Source organism: Phoenix dactylifera, chromosome 7 (assembly GCF_009389715.1).
Source record: "Phoenix dactylifera cultivar Barhee BC4 chromosome 7, palm_55x_up_171113_PBpolish2nd_filt_p, whole genome shotgun sequence".
NCBI classification, from domain to species: domain Eukaryota; kingdom Viridiplantae; phylum Streptophyta; class Magnoliopsida; order Arecales; family Arecaceae; genus Phoenix; species Phoenix dactylifera.
The window spans coordinates 10228666-10246658 of NC_052398.1; the positions used below are offsets into that span (position 1 = coordinate 10228666).

At 35.2% G+C, this 17993-nt stretch overlaps 1 protein-coding gene across 3 annotated transcripts; it reads left to right on the plus strand.

Annotated features, from left to right (window-relative positions):
* Nucleotides 1–1791: 1791 nt before the first annotated feature.
* On the plus strand, nt 1792–15185 carry LOC103707786 (solute carrier family 35 member F1-like). Of its 3 annotated transcripts, XM_008792439.3 has the most exons (11): nt 1792–2112; nt 2253–2347; nt 3382–3439; nt 3887–4081; nt 8883–8959; nt 9477–9559; nt 11584–11635; nt 13367–13435; nt 14255–14341; nt 14421–14482; nt 14563–15185. In XM_008792439.3, the coding sequence occupies exons 1-11, from the start codon at nt 1995–1997 to the stop codon at nt 14648–14650; spliced, it is 984 nt and encodes a 327-aa protein (XP_008790661.2). In that variant the 5' UTR covers nt 1792–1994; the 3' UTR covers nt 14651–15185. The 3 variants fall into 3 exon arrangements, with proteins under 3 accessions (XP_008790661.2, XP_008790662.1, XP_017698466.2); XM_008792440.4 differs by lacking the exon at nt 3887–4081 and having other exon boundaries at nt 1793–2112; XM_017842977.3 differs by lacking the exons at nt 1792–2112; nt 2253–2347 and adding an exon at nt 3154–3268.
* The last annotated feature ends 2808 nt before the right edge of the window (nt 15186–17993 follow it).

A 17993-nucleotide genomic window follows, 5' to 3' on the forward strand; every position in this document is an offset into this window, starting at 1 on the left:
GCAGCTCAAGGGGATTGAAGACCAAGGCAGGGCTCTTGTTGACAAAGAAGGTCTAAAAAGGCAAATTAACCCTGTTTTTTCTTTCTTTTGTTCGTTTTCAAAATAGGAGAGGCATTGCATTCAAGGCAGTTGATTGGATGAAGTTAGAAGTGACTATAACGTCGTGATTGGATTCATATGTTTAATTCCTTATAGGAAATAAAATAGTAAAATGATTATTCATGGAATGACTATTCATCTATTGTATTTTCATCAAATAGGGTCAGTCATGGAAGGGTACTTATGAGTGTTCTAAGTGCTTGATCGATCGCGATGGAATCTAGGTCACTAAGGTCGCACTATCCGCCTGCTCCTGAGTTGGCTGAAAGGAATTCGTTCTTTCAGTCCTTTCCATAGAACGAGTAAGAGAAAGTGAATCAGAGCAATCCCCTGCTGACATATTTTGAGAATCGTTTGATCAAAAATAATTTTCAAATTATATTCCTTGTGTAATTAAATAAAAATAATATAATATCACCTTGAGGCTTGAAAGATAATCATGTAGATTCAATCTAATTACTAGACAAGCTCATATTATAAATCAGGCAAGGCAACTCTATGTACCTGGACTCAACCTGACTAAAGAATGAGTTGGTAATGTTGATTCAGCTAAGATTAACATCTCACTATGCCTATTCCAATTTACCAGACTTTCTACATGATTCATATAGATAGAGTCAAGAAGTACCAACCCTATCTGCAACCAAAGGAGCCCTCAGAGCACTTTGCCCTTCGATCCTAGAAGAAATTATATCATGCACCATGTGCACCCCATGGTTGTGCACAATACCAATTAAGTCGTCTCATTTTTATAGCCCTATTCATCATATGCTTCTTTCGGTGTTTGGCTCAAGGAAATTAGATGATTTAATTAGTTTGGTGTGTGCAAGATATAATTTACCATGATCCTAGGTGAAGGGGAGAGCATACCTACCCAATTCCAATAAACCTAAACATGTTTGATATACAAATTTCCACAGCTCAAGGAGGAAGGCAATCACCATAAACCCTTTAAAAGCTCGTCGAATGGGCACATCAAGCACCACACCAAACAAGCATGGGCTTGGAGTCCTCCCTCTTAGCTCATACCCTTGATGAGGTCAACAGGGATTCAACGTTTGTCCAAACCCAAGTTCGAATCACCCACACTCTCTTTCATTTTTCTAATGAAAAATAAAATAAAAAAGATGATGAAAAAATACCTTATATTTGATTGAATTTTTTAAAAAATAAAAAATAGTTTTTTCAAAGAAATAAAAAATTTATATAGGAAAGAAAAATCTATATGAAATATGAAAAAGGCAATGAAAATTAAAATATTTTTTTCTACAAATATTTTTAATTTTTTAGATAGAATGTGTAAAAATCTTTTTTTATTAAAAATATAATAAATATTTTATATAACTTTTCTAAAAAACAGATGCTCAACTAAATATAAGTTATTCTGAAATATACTATATTTTTATGATAATCAAATATATAAAAAATATTTTTAATTTTTTTAAAAAATATTTTAGTGGAAGAATTTTTTTGAATAAATGGGATGGTTCATACATATTTAGTACGAACATATACTATAAAATCAAAAAATAAAATATTATTTAATATAATCGAAATAGCTAGTAAGCTGGTCCCAAAATATCCCCCGAGTACACTGCTGCAAGCGAAAAAGAATTCTTTCTGGAAACCTGAGACCTATATTATGCGAAGTCCCAAAGTTACCGGCTTTTTTTATCCTTTGACCTTCTGCAGGCCGCAACTTTTTCCTGGTTTCGAGTTCCAACGGTTCGCGTCTGTCCTTTTCGGAAGTCAAACTTCCGAAACCGCCCGTCGATGTCTTCCAAGCAATCATGACTCCTCATTGTCGTTTGGCTCCGGTGAACTCGAGAAATATTTATAAAACTAGACCAGAGTGAGAAGAGGGAGAGAGAGTTTTTAGGTTTGGTTGGTGAAGGATGGCGAGGTTTGATGGGTTGTGGTCGAAGAAGACTCTGATCGGCTTAGTTTTGGGGCAGTTCGTTTCGCTACTCATCACTTCCACTGGCTTCTCCTCCTCCGAGCTCTCCAGACGAGGTTGTGCATCTTCTTTAGCTGATTTGATTTTGGCAAACGAAAAAGGAGACTTCTTTTTCCACCCTAAATCAAATATTCCGGTGTTTTAAGCAATTACTGTGATAGTTTTGAATGTTTGTTGATTGGTTTATGAATTTTAGGCATCAATGCTCCGACGTCGCAATCGTTCTTGAATTACTTGATGCTCGCGTTCGTTTATGGTGCTTTCGTGATCTATCGGAAGCGACGGCTCCAGGTGCTGTGATCTCTCTCTCTCTCCCCCGTCCCCTGTTCTTCTCTTCCTGTTTTCTTGATTCCTTTCTTCAAAATTTAATCTTGGGACAATGTTTTTGTTGGCTCTATGTGACTCTATTTTCTTGGGTTTCCTTCCTTGATCAGAGCAAGCATATATCATAAGTTCTCCCTTTTTTTTATTCTATCGGTATTCTTATAGTTTTAATGATGCTTTCTTCTCCTTTCAGGGAAAAAAAATGATGTTTTCTTCTTTAATTCATGAAAGCTTATGGCTTTACATCTTCCTTGGTTTTTATTTGTTGGTTTCTTATAGTTTTAACGTGTATGAGGTCCATTTAGTAGGGCAATCATTTGTTGCTCTTCATTGATCTCATTCTGTAACCATAGCAGGGTGATCATTTGATATGGAATGCATCACACTAATGCTTCACCAACCTCTTTGACTTGTCCCAAGTGTGAACATATTCTACATATTCTTAAAAAGAATATTCTGTATAATGGCATCGTATGCTGCTAGTTCCTTTTGTTGAAGCCCATATTGGATCCCGCTGATTGCTGGTCTTAGTGAGCACTCTCATTGCTTAGCACTCTCATTGAAGGCTTGTGCAAGTTTAATGTTTTCAGTCTCCTCCATCTTCACTATATAGATAGGAAAAAAAGATTATTCTCTTTTAAACATGCGTGATGCTTTTGGACATGTTTTGCGTATGTTATCCAAACAGCTCAGAGTAATGAATAATGACTTTATCCTCTCACTTTATTGAAAGAATTGTTCCTTATAGGTATGCTGATTCTCAACATCTTAAAGGTTTGTAAAGCTCACACATTTGTCATCATATTTTATAATTTGGGGAGAACAAATACTGTATGTGAAGCTTTACTGATACGATCAAAATTCAAACTTATTTCATGTAGAATGTTGGTAATCTCTTTTGCATTGATTAGTGCATATCGGACTCCATGTTGAACTTTGTAACGTTGTAGCTCCTGTCATATGGTATTTATGAACGTTCTCCTGTTTGTTTTCTTGTACAGATAGATTGGTATTACTATCTGATGCTTGCAGTTGTTGATGTGGAGGCCAATTTTCTTGGTGAGTATATGTTACATGATGGTCCTCAATGCAAGTTGGCTTTGACTGGATAACGGTGCTTTTCTGATGAAAACCATCTGTTCATGGGACAAGTGTTCAGTTTCATGATACCATGGCTTAGGGAAATGAGTACCATTTGCTCTTCTTTGATCTATTAGATGAGTGAGCACAGTCGAGTGAATCATGTGCTTATGACAAGTAGTTAAATTATTGTGATTATGATTGGTGCTTTTCAAACAACTCTATATTTGAAATTGATGTCTAATCAATTCCAGAAAATTTTATTCTTGAATGGTTGTATCACTTGGGGTATCGGTTCACTGCATCTACTTTATCTTCTAGATATTTACCCAGTTTTCTAGCTTTAAGTGAAAACTTAATATTCAAATGTTATATGATTAGCTCCTTGCACCATGGACAGCTTAAACATGCCTTTTTTATGTGTAGTGGTGAAGGCCTATCAGTACACATCTTTGACAAGCGTGATGCTTCTGGATTGTTGGTCAATTCCATGTGTTATATTTCTTACCTGGATTTTCCTGAAAACGAAATATGGACTCTGGAAGTTTGTTGGTGTGGCCATCTGTGTTGCTGGTCTTGTGTTAGTTGTATTTTCTGATGTACATGCAAGTGACCATGAAGGTAACTAGATGTTCTTTATGTTAAATTACTTGCAATGTTTAACAATCCTATGCTCATAATAGAAACGGACATTTCTTCCCCCTGTTTTAGAATGATTATTGAGGACTTCCATATCTTGTGCTATAATTGGCAGTCTCAAGGTTCTAATCAAATCACTAGGTCTACACTTTTGCTTTCAGAATTTTAATTGGCAAATTAGAAGTTCTGTTTTTTGTAGTTGCATTTGCCTTTATTTTGGTCAATAATAGGACTTCAATATTTAGAACTTTTTCCCCTAAAGTCTCACAAGCTACTCATTTATCCTTCAGCTTTATTAGCTATTGCCTAGCCGTCATAATTTGTATTGTCTTCTATCTATTAGAATTTAGGATCATCGGTGATGAATTTCCATGCTTGAAAACACCTCCCATCAAGTGTGTTTGGAATATTAAGGGTCTATTGGCCATTGCTTTTGTTTTCTTCAAAAACATGAAGAAAAATGATCTATACTGAACAATATGTATGATGAAACCATTCTGCTTTTCGAGATTGTCTGCAAAAGCTTTTGGAAGCAAAGATGTACTGCTTTCAAAAAATATGAAAATAAAAGCAAAGAAAAAGAAGAAATTTTATGCAAATGCTATCTTCAACGTCAATCTCCATTCGGTTTTCACTTATTTGTAGAAAAACAAAAACACAACTATGCCAAATCGGCCCTAAATTAACTCAATTTCTCATGCAGTGTAATCATGTCCGCAAAAGGTGGTAATCATATGTGGGAATTGGATTTATTTGAGATACATATTCTTAATTCTTTCTTTCAAATAGTTCAATATATTGAATACCTAAGGTTTTGGGTTGAAGTATGACAACCACATGAAAGTAAGATACTGTGATAAAGATATTTCTTCTTGAGGTCAAAGTAAAAAAGGAACTAAAAAGCTCTAAATTGTTAAATACGGTATCTTTTTCTTTTTTGAATAATTGAAGTTCAAAAACTAGATGTTAGAGTAGAGTATGCCCTAAAAGCCTTTTTTATGTACATGCACACATTATATGGATAAATACATGGTTTAGAAGAATTATCTAAGTGATCGAAGTGTTTACCACTGGGAGGATCGAATATTCCTAAGTGCTTGAAATATGTTTTCATTTATAGGTGCATCGCACTTATAAGATTGCTAAGGTGTAAGTGACTGCATATATATATTTCCTCCACCAAAGTGTTGACCTTGCACTGATTTTCTAGTTTTCTATCATATTGAACGGTCAATATAACAAACCATCTTGGAAATCACTGTTAAGGGTTGAGGTATTGACCAAGTTGCATAGCTTATAAGTGGTCTCTTGATCTGAAGGACAGGACGCTTCACTATACTTTGGATATCAGTAAATTTGTGACCAAACCCATGTACCGGTAATGGTATCCTAGTCTATATCTTTTATAGGGAGCATAGGGATCTACTGGATTCGGATGCAAGTGAGGGCGTCCAACATAAAATCCATCATATGATATATCCATATTAGAGCAGAGACATGGTCAAGCATATAAGACCTGAGCCTAGGCAGTTACTTAACTTAAAGTTTTAGAAATAATTGTTTTGATAAAATTATATAATTATTTTAAAATGGTTTCATGTGAATGGATTTTTGTTAAAAAAGGTATCCGACATGGTCTAGATTTTTAATGAGCTATGATGTCATATGACTAAGAATTTGATAGTACATTAGTTTTCAAGGGTTATACGAGGACATTGGAATTATGGGAGACTAAATTGCAATAAAAACCTTGAGCAGGAACAAGATGACTAACTAGTTTCATCCTGATTCACTGATGGAATGATAATATGATATGAGTTCCATATCCCTATGCCAAGCCACATTGCTAATGTGTGATTATAGCGGACCTATAGAGATAGATCATTGGTGAGCTGAGTTAACCTATTTTGATAGTGTGTCTTGCATGTGCCATCTATCTCCAAGTTAATTGGAATAATATTCAAACTATTTGTTCTCTTAATAGATAATCTTTAATTGGATCAAAAAAGGTCTGGATATGATTGGAGAATTAATTGAACTATAATTGAGCTAAAGAAATAGCCTAAATATAGGTTTAGGCTAGGTCAGGTCAAGCAAGGCCTTGACCTAGGCCAGCTTGGAGGGCTTCCAAGTAGCGGGCAGCCAATCATGTGGGACCCCTCCTTTTTCCTCTCTTATCCACCATATAATGGTGCAACCCCTTGGGAATGCGACATCATATGGGAAGGGCCACCTAAGTAAGGGCCTCCCCTCCTTTCTTCTATTTGAGTCCAGCTAGAACTATTATGAGGCACCCCAAGGAAATACTGACGCTTCCTCCTTTATGTAATCCTAGAAGAGACACCTTAGGTTGGTGTGAGAAAAGAGAGAGGTGCGTGAGAGAAACCCCAGCATGAGGAAAAATAAAAGGGGAGAGAGATAGGGTGGATAGAGAGTTTCTTCTCCAAGAGAAAAAAAAGAGAGGAAGAGAGAAGAAAGCTTATTCCGAAGCAATAGAACAAGGTCTTCTTACAGAGTATTCCCTTAGCCTGAAGTTGCTAGAGATTCAAGGCTAAACAAGCCTTCAAAGAATAGAGCATGTGGATTGAAGTGGCTGTGGGTGGTAATTCTTAGAGTGATATGCGTTCGCGACCTCAATCATTCCATGGACGATTAAATCAATTTCAGATTTATCATTATGGAAAGGTATAAATATTTTAAATGTCGTATGCATGCTTTTTATGTGGAAATTATCATGAACAAGGATCTTAATATTCCACTGCAAGTCTCTAATATTCATCCACATGCCCATCACTAGATAATATATATATTCACAATATATGTAATATTAACTTCAGCATAAAATTGTGAAAAATATGTAAATAAAAGAACCTATAGAAGAAAAAATACTTTAAAATATTACATAGTAACTTTTCATGCCTTATTTAATTTTACTTTTTTTTAGATTTTGGTAAATTTTTTTCTTGATTTTTTTATTGAAATTTTGAAACTTGGAACAGAATTTCCAAAACTATCAAAAACTAAAAGCAAATTTTCATAGGCCCAGACAAAATTGAAATTGAAACCGAGTTTTTGAACCTTGCTTGTTATCTTAACTCGTTTGTGACTTGTTTATGCCTTCACATGCTGAGCCATTTGTGAGGGGGTTGAGGTGTTTAGGCTTTATATATATTGTTGGCTTCTTCTTTGACCACTTAAGCTTTGGGGTTCTAGTATTAGTTAACATCTTTATTCGAGATTTCCATATCTCTTGGAAAGCCAAGAACTATGATGCCATCTCTTGCAGTCTTGCTCAAGTGCTCAAGTTTCATGTCATGGCTGGTACTTTAATGATTGTTTAGCTTTGTCATCTATTTATTGGTATGTGAATTACCATACATCCCCATATTTTGTTCATATAGACTGTGAACAATCTTGTGTTAGGTGAGGCTACAACAAATTTAGATATTCCTTGCCCTAACAAGATATACTAATTGCCTGTAAACTTTGTAAATTATATGAAATGAGGTTTTATGCACCGGCACAGCACCCAAAGCCGTAGTTGACAGGCATGGGTGTGCTGAGTTCACTATGATGCCAATCTGGTGCCTGGTGTTGTTATTGGGTCGGGAGGAGGATGCAAATATTACGGTTCCATACTAGGCCTACAAGGTGGTCTGCAACCTTGTACATACCAGTACGGCCTGCTAAATAAATTTTATTATGAATTTTGATATTGTATTGTTATATTCTTACCTCGATGGTGACCCTGCCATTATTGTAAATGTAAACATATATCAAGCCAATGCCCTTGCTAGTGAAGATGTATTCAATGTATTCATGTACTTTTTCTCTCAACACCTGATCTAACATGAACTAATATAAAACCAGTCACAGTTGAGAATCTCTTTCAAGTAAATCAGATTTGGACTTGCGTCTCATTTTTCATCTAACTAAAGTTGCATTTTGAGTTTATTGTTTCGGTTCTACTGAGTTTTGGTTATTTATTCTCTCAATCCAGCTAAATTTTATTTTGTTTCATTAATTGATAAGAATTTATATAGAGAGAACATATACCATGAATTTCCACCAGAAAAATCAAAAGCTAGTTCATCTATGGTAAGATTTAAAGAGAGAAGGCTTCTAACATTTACAGTCAGAACCCTCTATTGGCTTGTTTCAATTAGGAACTATTCTCACCACCATTATTTCCATTACCTGTCACTTCTCCTATGGCATATGTTTGCTGATCTCAATATAATCCTATAAAACACCATTTGTTCCTTGATCTACGCTAAGGTACTGGTTGTAGCGCTATGATGTGATGACAAATTCAATATATACATTGGATATAACGGTTAGGATTGATTGCACCTTCCAACATTTTTCTTTTTCTCATGTTGATCAAATCAGAGCATTCTTTTCTTTCAAGTTATAAATCTGATGGCAGATTCTGACATCTCTAAATGGATTCACAAGTTTATTTCCTTTATAAGCTCATAAAACTGAGACAGATTATCTTATACTCTACGTAAGCTAGTAGGAGTACCCAAGTCATAGGGCAAATTATGATGCATACAGCCCACATGAAACCTATGTCTGCCAGAACAATGTGTACTTTAGCATGCTTAGCTGCAAGTAATGTCTGGAGTCTGGTCCTTTTTTCTTCAATATTGCTGTAGAAGTATGGTAAATTGTTAATTATTATCTAACATGCCATTATGATGTATACTTTAATACAAGAGGCAACAGATGCATTTTTTCCCTTCTCTCATATTTTATCCCCTTTTGTAATTGCTCGCAGCGGGGAGCAACCCTGTGAAAGGAGATATGCTTGTCATTGCTGGATCAACACTTTATGCAGTTAGTAATGTTAGTGAGGTATGTAAATTAGAAAACCTTCAAGATTGTGGTAATGATGAGCATTATCTAATATTGCTAACTTGTAAGCTTTTTGATTAATATGGCCTCTTGAACCAAAGCAAGCCATAGCTTTTTTCCCTCTTTCTTTGCATGAATTAAATGTCTGCAGAGTTTCTCAGTATTTACAGAAGCTTTCTGTTACTTTTTCTTTTTTAGACGTATCTAATAAAATAGTAAGGAGCTATATGATTAGCTTTAAACATGATCTACTGGATGCCAATATATAGTTAGTTGTGTTGTTTGTTAAAAGTGACATTACTTGGCACAATTTTTATCATCTCACAATTTTTTCTCAACAGTTGCTCAGTTGTCAAGTATTAGTATTGCTCAATATATTATTCTGCTGCTATTTTATGACAGTCTACAAAATAAAATTAGCTTTCTCTTTTAAGTCGTCGTTCTCACTTCTTGTTAACATTAGCCAAAACTATTGCTTCTCACATATGGGACTTAACATCTCAGTAACATTCTCCAGGAGTTTCTGGTGAAGAAGGCAGAAAGAGTTGAGTTGATGGCCATGCTTGGCACATTTGGAGCTGTTGTCAGTGCCTGTCAAATGTATCCTTGACATTTCAATGAATAAGTGATACCAGTGGAGGCTTGTTTGCCCCACACATTTTGTCACTCATTGAAGCATGTTCATAGAAAGCCTGCATCCATGTATAATCTTTGGATGACTATTTAGCCATAACTTTAGGGTCTTTGAGACATAACCAGTCATCATCTAGTTGCATCTCCATGTCATTTAAGAACACGCTTCTGAGCACCAATGTTTTTTTTTCTTTGGTAGTATTTAACATATATGAGATAACAGGTAAATAGGTGTATCTAAATCCTGATTGGTTTGAACCAAGGTTCACCATCTCGGTACCAGATCTTGTACCGGTGCCACACTAGCACAGTGCCGGTACGGTATGGTATGAAATTTTTCTGGCATACCGAGTGTCAGTATGCTACCATGCGAGGTACCAGTACCGAATCGGGACGGTACGATATGCTTCGTACTGTCCGATTCAGGCTAGCACAGCATACCATGGTTTGAACTATCACAATCTGATTTTTCCGCATAAGATTAAGGATGTGCTATGCTAACGAGCAGCCATATTAGTTTATCTGTCTTCTTGGTGCAGATAATCATATAATCTCGTATTCCTTTGGAGTTCTTATGACACTGCCTGAAGCATTACTTGAATTCAGTAGTGTCAGCAATCGAGCACCTTTTTTATTTCTCTAAGAAGAGGATCTTTCTAGAGAAATGAATTTTTATGTCTTTGAGAAAATATGAAATTTTATATATAATGCTGGAAACTAAAGAGGTGGATATGTGCTGAATCCAGGAAGCATAGGACAAAGTCTGGAGTTGAGAAGAGGACAAAATGATAGCAATCTAATTAAGATGGTATGAGAATTTGCCACATATATCTTAGGGGGATGTAGCAAGGAGAGATGCTTGGCATTTTGTTCAAGAGTGGCTAAGGAAAGAGAGGAGAGCAGCATGAAGTTAAATGAGTAATAATTGCAAGGAAAGATTTGGAAAAGCTGGAAAGAAAGCCCTAGATTTGACATGATCATAGATTGTGTAATGTTACATCTGAGAATGATTATAAAATTTCATATGGCAAATTTTTTACTAATCTGAATCATGATTAGACAGCGTAGCTATAAATTGTGTTATCATTTTTATCTGAACTCTCTCTCTTTTGTGGAAGATCTCATAGTTCACAAACATATGACCATCTTATAAGTAAAAGGGTGGCTGAGAATTCTAGGATTCAAATTCATTGTCTTACATGCAGGTTTACATTTTTTATAAACTGCTTCTCATTTGACACTTCGACTTCTTTTTTTCTGCTTTAGGATGAACATAGGTACTTGTATTATCTGTCTCATCTCGACTCTTTTGAAGTCTAAGAGAATATTGGAGGGCTACTCCTTAGTTCCATGAGCTTAAAACTGTGACCAATAATGTTAATTTCCCTATCTACCAACTAGCTGTTTAGACTTAATTGCATAGCTTCTCCTGCCTAGCTTTGTACTAACCAGGAATCTGGAACCAATTTCTAGAAGTTGATGTTTGGTTGACCACTGTTTGAAAATGCTTGTTCCTTCCTAGAACCTTCTCCACGTTCAGTTAAACTGTTAAATTTCCATCGCTGACACAATGTTTGATGAGAAAAGATTGGATAGTCATGATGATGATGATACCTCATTTTGTAGATTAATATTGTTAATCTTTTATTTTATTTTTTTATTAATTATGATGTTTAGGCTGATTTAATGTTTATACTGGAGTTTAAGCTCAGATGAGCGGGGCTTTCTTATTTTTTTCTTTTATTTCTTTTATCAATTATGATGTTTAGACTGATTTAATGTTTATACTGGAGTTTAAGTTTAGACGAACTGGGTTTTCATGGGAAAGCCAGTCTGTAGAACTGTGAAGTTCATGAATCATGAATGATAATTTTTGCTTGGGTTTTCTGTCAATGAGAACCCTGATGAAACAAAGGAATTCTGAGATAATTGTCACCTTTTAATTTTCATAAGCTAAGCTCAATGTTTTCTTTCCTTAATCAATCTCCCAGAAGCATACTTGAACGCAATGAGCTCAAATCTATCCACTGGACGGCTGGTGCGGTATGACTCTCTCTCTATCTCTCTTACACTCACAAAGTGATTTTGTGCTGTTACCACTTTTATTTCTTAATCACTCATGCTGATTTCACTTTTCACATTTTTGATATATCTACTCTGTTTGCGAATGTGCATCTTTTCTTATGCTGGTGTTTTAAGCATATATGATGATTCTATGTCATTCTTTGTAAGGTTAATAAATTTGCTCTGAACACAAATTTTTATAACTCATGGTAAAAATTCTCAATTCTACTCATCTTGTTCAACACATTTGAGTAGTTCACACCTGCAACTTGAACGGGTTCTTAGCGAACTGTCAAAAACAGTTAAATAGTATGAAATATGAAAATATTCTAGACTGCTTTTAAATAGTTAATAAAACAATCAACTAAGATGGACTGTTATTCAGCCGAGAATCTTCCTCCTCATTGGATGGACATGGCACACTTATTGCTTGCTATTTGCTTCATCTTTTAACAGGATCCAAGGATGAACCTAATCCAGCCGAAAAAGATCTCATTGCTGTTATGGTGTAAAACAGTAAAATAAAAGATATTAAATTCATAACTTTTCATAAATTCATAACATCATGATTGGAAGATGATGTGGGAACAAACTTGAGGTCATCTGAGACAGTTATCGTAACATAGGAAAATATTTTTAAGCTACTTGCTAAGCCTTATTTGTTTGAACTTTAGGATTATTTATGATGCATACATCTAATCAAGTCGCTGCTCTTTGCTGCCACTGGGCCCCCGCTAGAGCACTAAATTCTTTTTTGAAGTATCCCTTTCAAATCCTTGCCCTCATCTGAATCCACAATATCCTATGCCCAAGCTTTGCAAGAACTAGATGCAATTATAAAAACTGTATTTCATTTGGCAGTGGTAAAGATCAATATGGTTGCCTATTCTACTTTACTCTGCAACTGCTACACCATTACCTTTCCCCAAACATAAGAAGGTACAGTGGAAAATGTCGCACAATTGCCTATCTGTTTCATCCTAGCACTAGTCTTGCGTTTAGTGAAATCTACTTTTTTCTGAGTGACTTTTAAAATATATTAAACTTAAAATCCAAAATAAACACGAGATTTAATTTTTCTGTTTCCCAAATTTGAACCAAGACATATGGTAATTGATGTATCTGTATTGTTGAGGTCAAACAAATGACGTAAAAGATGAGAATAAGAGATTCTAATACATTGTGGAATGGATCTTTCCAAGGAAATTTGCTAATCTTATTGTTTTAATTTGAAGTTGTTGGTTGAAAAGAATTAAGGCCATAGACCATGGCAAGCACAAGATTCCGATTTTCAGTGGATTACATTTTAGTAGAATATGACCAACATGCTGAATTTGACCTTTTACTAACACGACATATACATTACTTAGGTTATTGTTGTTTCTGCTTGTACTCAATGTTATAGTTCAATTTAGTTGTTCAGCTTAAGACAATGATGCTTTATCTTGCTGGATATATTTGTACACGTAAATATGCATGTCGTGGATGTAATGTATTATTCTAAGTTTGCAATTGCAGGGCAGTATTCCTCTTAGCTGTATGATAGTATTATTATATAGTTGCACCCACAATTTATTATAGTCTAGACTTCTGAAGGAGCTTATATATTCATAATTTGTTGAACATAGGGAAGTATGGTTGTTTCTGACTATACATTCCAGTGAGACTTTCAAATAAAAGAACTTAGGATGGTTGAACATTCGATTTCAGGTGCTACCATTTCTTGGGTTTGCATTAGCAATGTTCTTGTTTTATTCTACAGTACCGGTCATACTCAAGGTATGCTCAAGATTGTGTATGGATTTGGATTTCATAATGCCAATGATCTATTATGTAAGCAGAACTTTTAACTGATCATTTTTTTCAGCAATATAGATAAAATGTTTTCACACAGCTTGCTTGCAGGAATTTTGTTATAACATAATAATTGAATTTGCTTTCATATCTAGTGGTCTTTCTTCAGTCCACCAGACTGCATTTAGCAACTACCAGTAACTTTGGTATGGAATGGTTGGATTTTTTATTTTATTTTATTTTATTTTATTTTATTTTTTTTTTTTTTTGGGGGGGGGGGGGGGGACACTACATGATAAAGTCAGAAAAAAAAGGATTATACCTTAGATCATTGCTTATATCGCAATCCTTTTGGGACAAGCATATATTTTTTTAGCAGTCACTCCTCAATTCAACAGGTCTACATAGTCTGTGATGTTATTTACATGTCGTTCTTACCAATTGTTTATTTTAGTCTATTTTATTTAGAGAAATATGGTGGAGGTTGCCTATCACCAGGGTTTGAACCCTGGTCATCTCCAAAGTGGAGAAGGATGCCAAGGAGCTGATATTGTCTTCCCTACCAGTTGAACATAAACATAACTTCTCCAGCAATATGTGTTCCTGTTTAAATCAAAATCAACTTCACTTTTGCTGCTTCTTTGATAATATTTTGGTTATTTATCAAAGGAATAAGTAGAAACGAACAAGACTGATAAATTATGAATAACTTGAAATCCACAAGACTGAAAAATTATTCTTTATCTCGCTCCTTTTCGTTCACTTAATAATTTATCCTTTTCCTCTTTCTTTCATAATCACAAGATAAGCGGATCGACAATGCTAAATCTTTCGCTGCTGACGTCGGACATGTGGGCTGTTCTAATACGCATCTTTGCTTATCATCAGAAGGTTGTTGACCAATCCCTCTGATATGCATAATAATTATTAAGATTAAAAGTTCAATGAAGTGAAATTGGCATCCCTTCAGGTTGACTGGATGTACTTCATAGCTTTTGGGGCTGTTGCAGTTGGCCTCGTGATTTATTCTGGGTAAATCACCAAAGTATTTTGCCTCTATCAAGTCTTCATGCAAGACAGACTTTAACCATTTTATGCTTCTTTCAATGCAGAGGCAGCAAAATAGATGCAAACATAGCCCAAGTTGCTGAGGCCAAGGAAGGGGATGAAGAATCTGTGGTGAACAATTTGGTTCAATGATCTGCTACTGCATCCAGGGACCCAAGACCTGGAGATGTTAAGCAACAGTGCTCGGCTTCTGGTGATGTTGCTAAATAGGCTCTCATTGTCGTAAATAAGGTTGCCAAAGAAGCTTGGATTATGCTTGAATATAATGACTGTGGAGTCCTCTATAGTACAGGAAGGATCCTTACTATACATCGATGAGGAGCAGATAGCAGTGGCAGCAAAGGCTGCTGTTGTATTATAAGGAATGGTCAGCATTTCTGGGGAAATGGATTGTGCCAGTTGTGTGTTTTAGGATCTAACACATCTGCCTCGTTCCATTTTTTGTCTTCTGGCTGGCCACCATGCCGATAACTACATTATGAGTTTGTGACTTTTATTGTATGATACATGTAGCATAACGTAGTTTCTTGCAAAATTGATCTTGCTTGTAATATACTTCTTTTCTCTTATACAGAAGGGGAAGGGAAGAAAGATCACTATTGTAGTTATTTCTGTTTTATGGGTTCAAGATGTGAGGTTTATTATATTTGATATATTTCCACTTAAATTATTGTTAGAACAAATGAGTTCTGTTAGATTTTCTTAAATCATGTCCTCTCCTACTTACCTTCAAATGTGCCATCACGTTTGAGACTTCTAAACTTTTTTGCACGCATAATACAATCTTCCAGATCTCTACTGCTCTTTTTTTTGTCACTGCAACTAGTGTCCTCTGGCTTAGCCAGAGTTTATTTTATTCTTTCTCATTCTGTCGATGCGTTCACTCCATGCTATATCCTTCACTACTCTTATATCATTGATATGAGTCGAATATATTAGATCTTTTATTTCTTAACCATTAATTTGAGCTTATTTGATTCTCTTATTTTTAAATCTGGACTCTCGAACAAAAACTGATAACAATCGTGGTAGATGGATAACTTAATAGTTAGAAAAATATTAGTGTCTTGTCCTTCTTAGAAAAATATTAGCATCTGTTCTTTCTGTACAGCTTCAGTTTTGCAATGATATGTATTTTGAAAACTGAATTCAATAATCTCTTCAAGTAACATAAAAAGAATAAATTGAAAGAGGAGCAGCTGATCAACAAATTTGCTTTTTGACACCTTAAGAAAAACAAAAAGATCATGCTCAAATTGGAAGTCTAAGCTGGAACAGTAATAGCTGCTGTAGATTGAATGTTGGCTGTAGAATCCAAGTCCTTCAGCATGCTCTGCAGTTCAGGTTATCCTCAACAAAGTATCTTAAGCAAGACATCTTGGCAGCCAATCTAAGTGCGGTTGCATGACTATGGGCAACCATGACACATTCTGAAACCCTATCTAGATCTAGACAATTCCATCAGATACTGAAATTTTCAGTCCCATCTGTATAATATGGAATTATAAGTGTGGTCGCAGCCTGTCACAAAAAATCATGCCACAAAATGCATGCCGGTGGACAAAAAATTTAGGTCATTTGTCTAGAAGTATGACAAAATCATCTCTAATCAAATTACTTTTATTGATCAAATATTTTCACTGACACAGCAGCATCCCTTAACTCTTGCCAACCTAGTGGCATGATTAATTTGGTACTTGGACTGCCAAAATCTTTCTGAGGTTCACAAGCAGTGAGAAATCGCCTGCTGGTATTTTGTTCCTAGCTTTGTGTAATGTTTGGAACTTGGAAGCACACAAGTGCATGCGTGTGTATAAATACAAAGCAGAACTGATACCACTAAAGAATTAGCATGATAACATTTAACTGATTCCTAGGTGAGCCTCGTTACACAATAAAGGCAAGTCATTTAAAATGTTTAAGACCCTCACCCCATCACTCTGAGGATAGCGTGGGAAAATTCGCTTGGTCTTCTCTTCAGCTGCGCTTGCAGGCATCCTGGATGACCAAAATAAAGAACAGAAACTGGGATGACGAGGGGAACTAGTTGAAGATGGCAACCAACAGAATAGCAACTGATTGTTAAACTTAAAAGGTAAATAACATCGTACTAGCATTCTGCACATGATTTTGGATATGAAGATATTCTTATTGTAAAATATATATAAATTAATATTTTTAATCCAGGAATCTTTTTGATTATAGAAGCTCAATTATAATCAAAACCGTTTAAAGAAGGTAAATTAATTTTTTTTATTTTGGTAGAATTATAGAAAATTTTTTTTTTTCTATAGTGAGATTAGGGATTTTTTTTTCTATGGTGCAATTTTTCCTAAACCTTGGAGAGGGTAGACTTTCTCTCTTCTACCTGTTTAATAGGTGTAGCGATACGTTAGTAGCGAATATACTTATTATTAAAAGAAGTGTAGGTCTTGTAGACCTTTTCCTTGTAACAATAGAAAAAAGAAAAAAGCAATGTGGACCACCATGGTGTTAGACTCAGCCTTTTATGTTGCATATAATAGATAGATTAGCAATAAGTTTGGTGGAAAATTTTTCTGATTGATCTTGTGATTTATTCAATGAAAGAGGGAAAATGGCCAGTGCCCACCGTCTATGATGCTAGATCATAACTAGTTAGAACATATACAAGAGGGTGGCATTATTTTGCTTGGCCAAGATTATCAATTTGAATATAAAAATTGATCTGCTCTTATACCTCTATGCTTATGCATTTGATGTTTCTGACCAAAATTTGAGCTCACTTTAGAGGATGTCACCAGAGTCTAATGCCTAATTAAACTAAACTGTCTGCTTGAATGATGGTTTTAAAACAAAAGCATGATTCTGGCGTTTGCCCTCTTTTTTTGATAGATCCACAATGAGAGAACAATCAGAAATATGAAAGCCGAAGTAAAAAAGGCATTTATAATAAATCAGGGAGACCTAATCAAGGAGTCCGGACACGGGGTGGGGTTATATCTTTCGTGCCAAAGAATGATTGATCTTCTTTTATGATGCCAACAGTTAGATCCGCCTTGGACAAATTTCAAAGCACTCCAATTCCTTTCTTCTATCTGCCTGTGCAGATCTCAAAGTAGTTATTGCGCGATCCAATGATTGACATCGAGAAAGATGGGGAATCATTCTTTCATATGAAAGATGCAACCCAAACCGTCTGGACAAATACAGGGGTTCGCTTCTATGCCCTTTTTTAAAAAATATCTTTTCCAATAAATCCAATCTCTATCATTAAATTTAAGAGGGGTAAACAGAAAATTTAGTAACTAACCAGGTCAGCAAGTTATTAATTTTATGAATTTTAGAATTCCCTGTCCCGCAATCAGATTTTCCAATGGCCTCCACTCCATCCGCCCCAATCTCACCAGCCCTTTCTCTCTAATTCAATTTTTTATTACCCATACAAAGAATAGTATTAATCTTTTAAAGCCACTCTGCAGATAATTTATAAAGA

What these genes read in the sequence shown, in the direction of transcription:
- LOC103707786 (XM_008792439.3), top strand. Translation starts at nt 1,995, where the DNA reads ATGGCGAGGTTTGATGGGTTGTGGTCGAAGAAGACTCTGATCGGCTTA. An exon ending in CTCCGAGCTCTCCAGACGAG is followed by an intron (nt 2,113 to 2,252) that starts GTTGTGCATCTT and finishes TATGAATTTTAG; the next exon opens with GCATCAATGCTCCGACGTCG. An exon ending in ACATGCAAGTGACCATGAAG is followed by an intron (nt 4,082 to 8,882) that starts GTAACTAGATGT and finishes AATTGCTCGCAG; the next exon opens with CGGGGAGCAACCCTGTGAAA.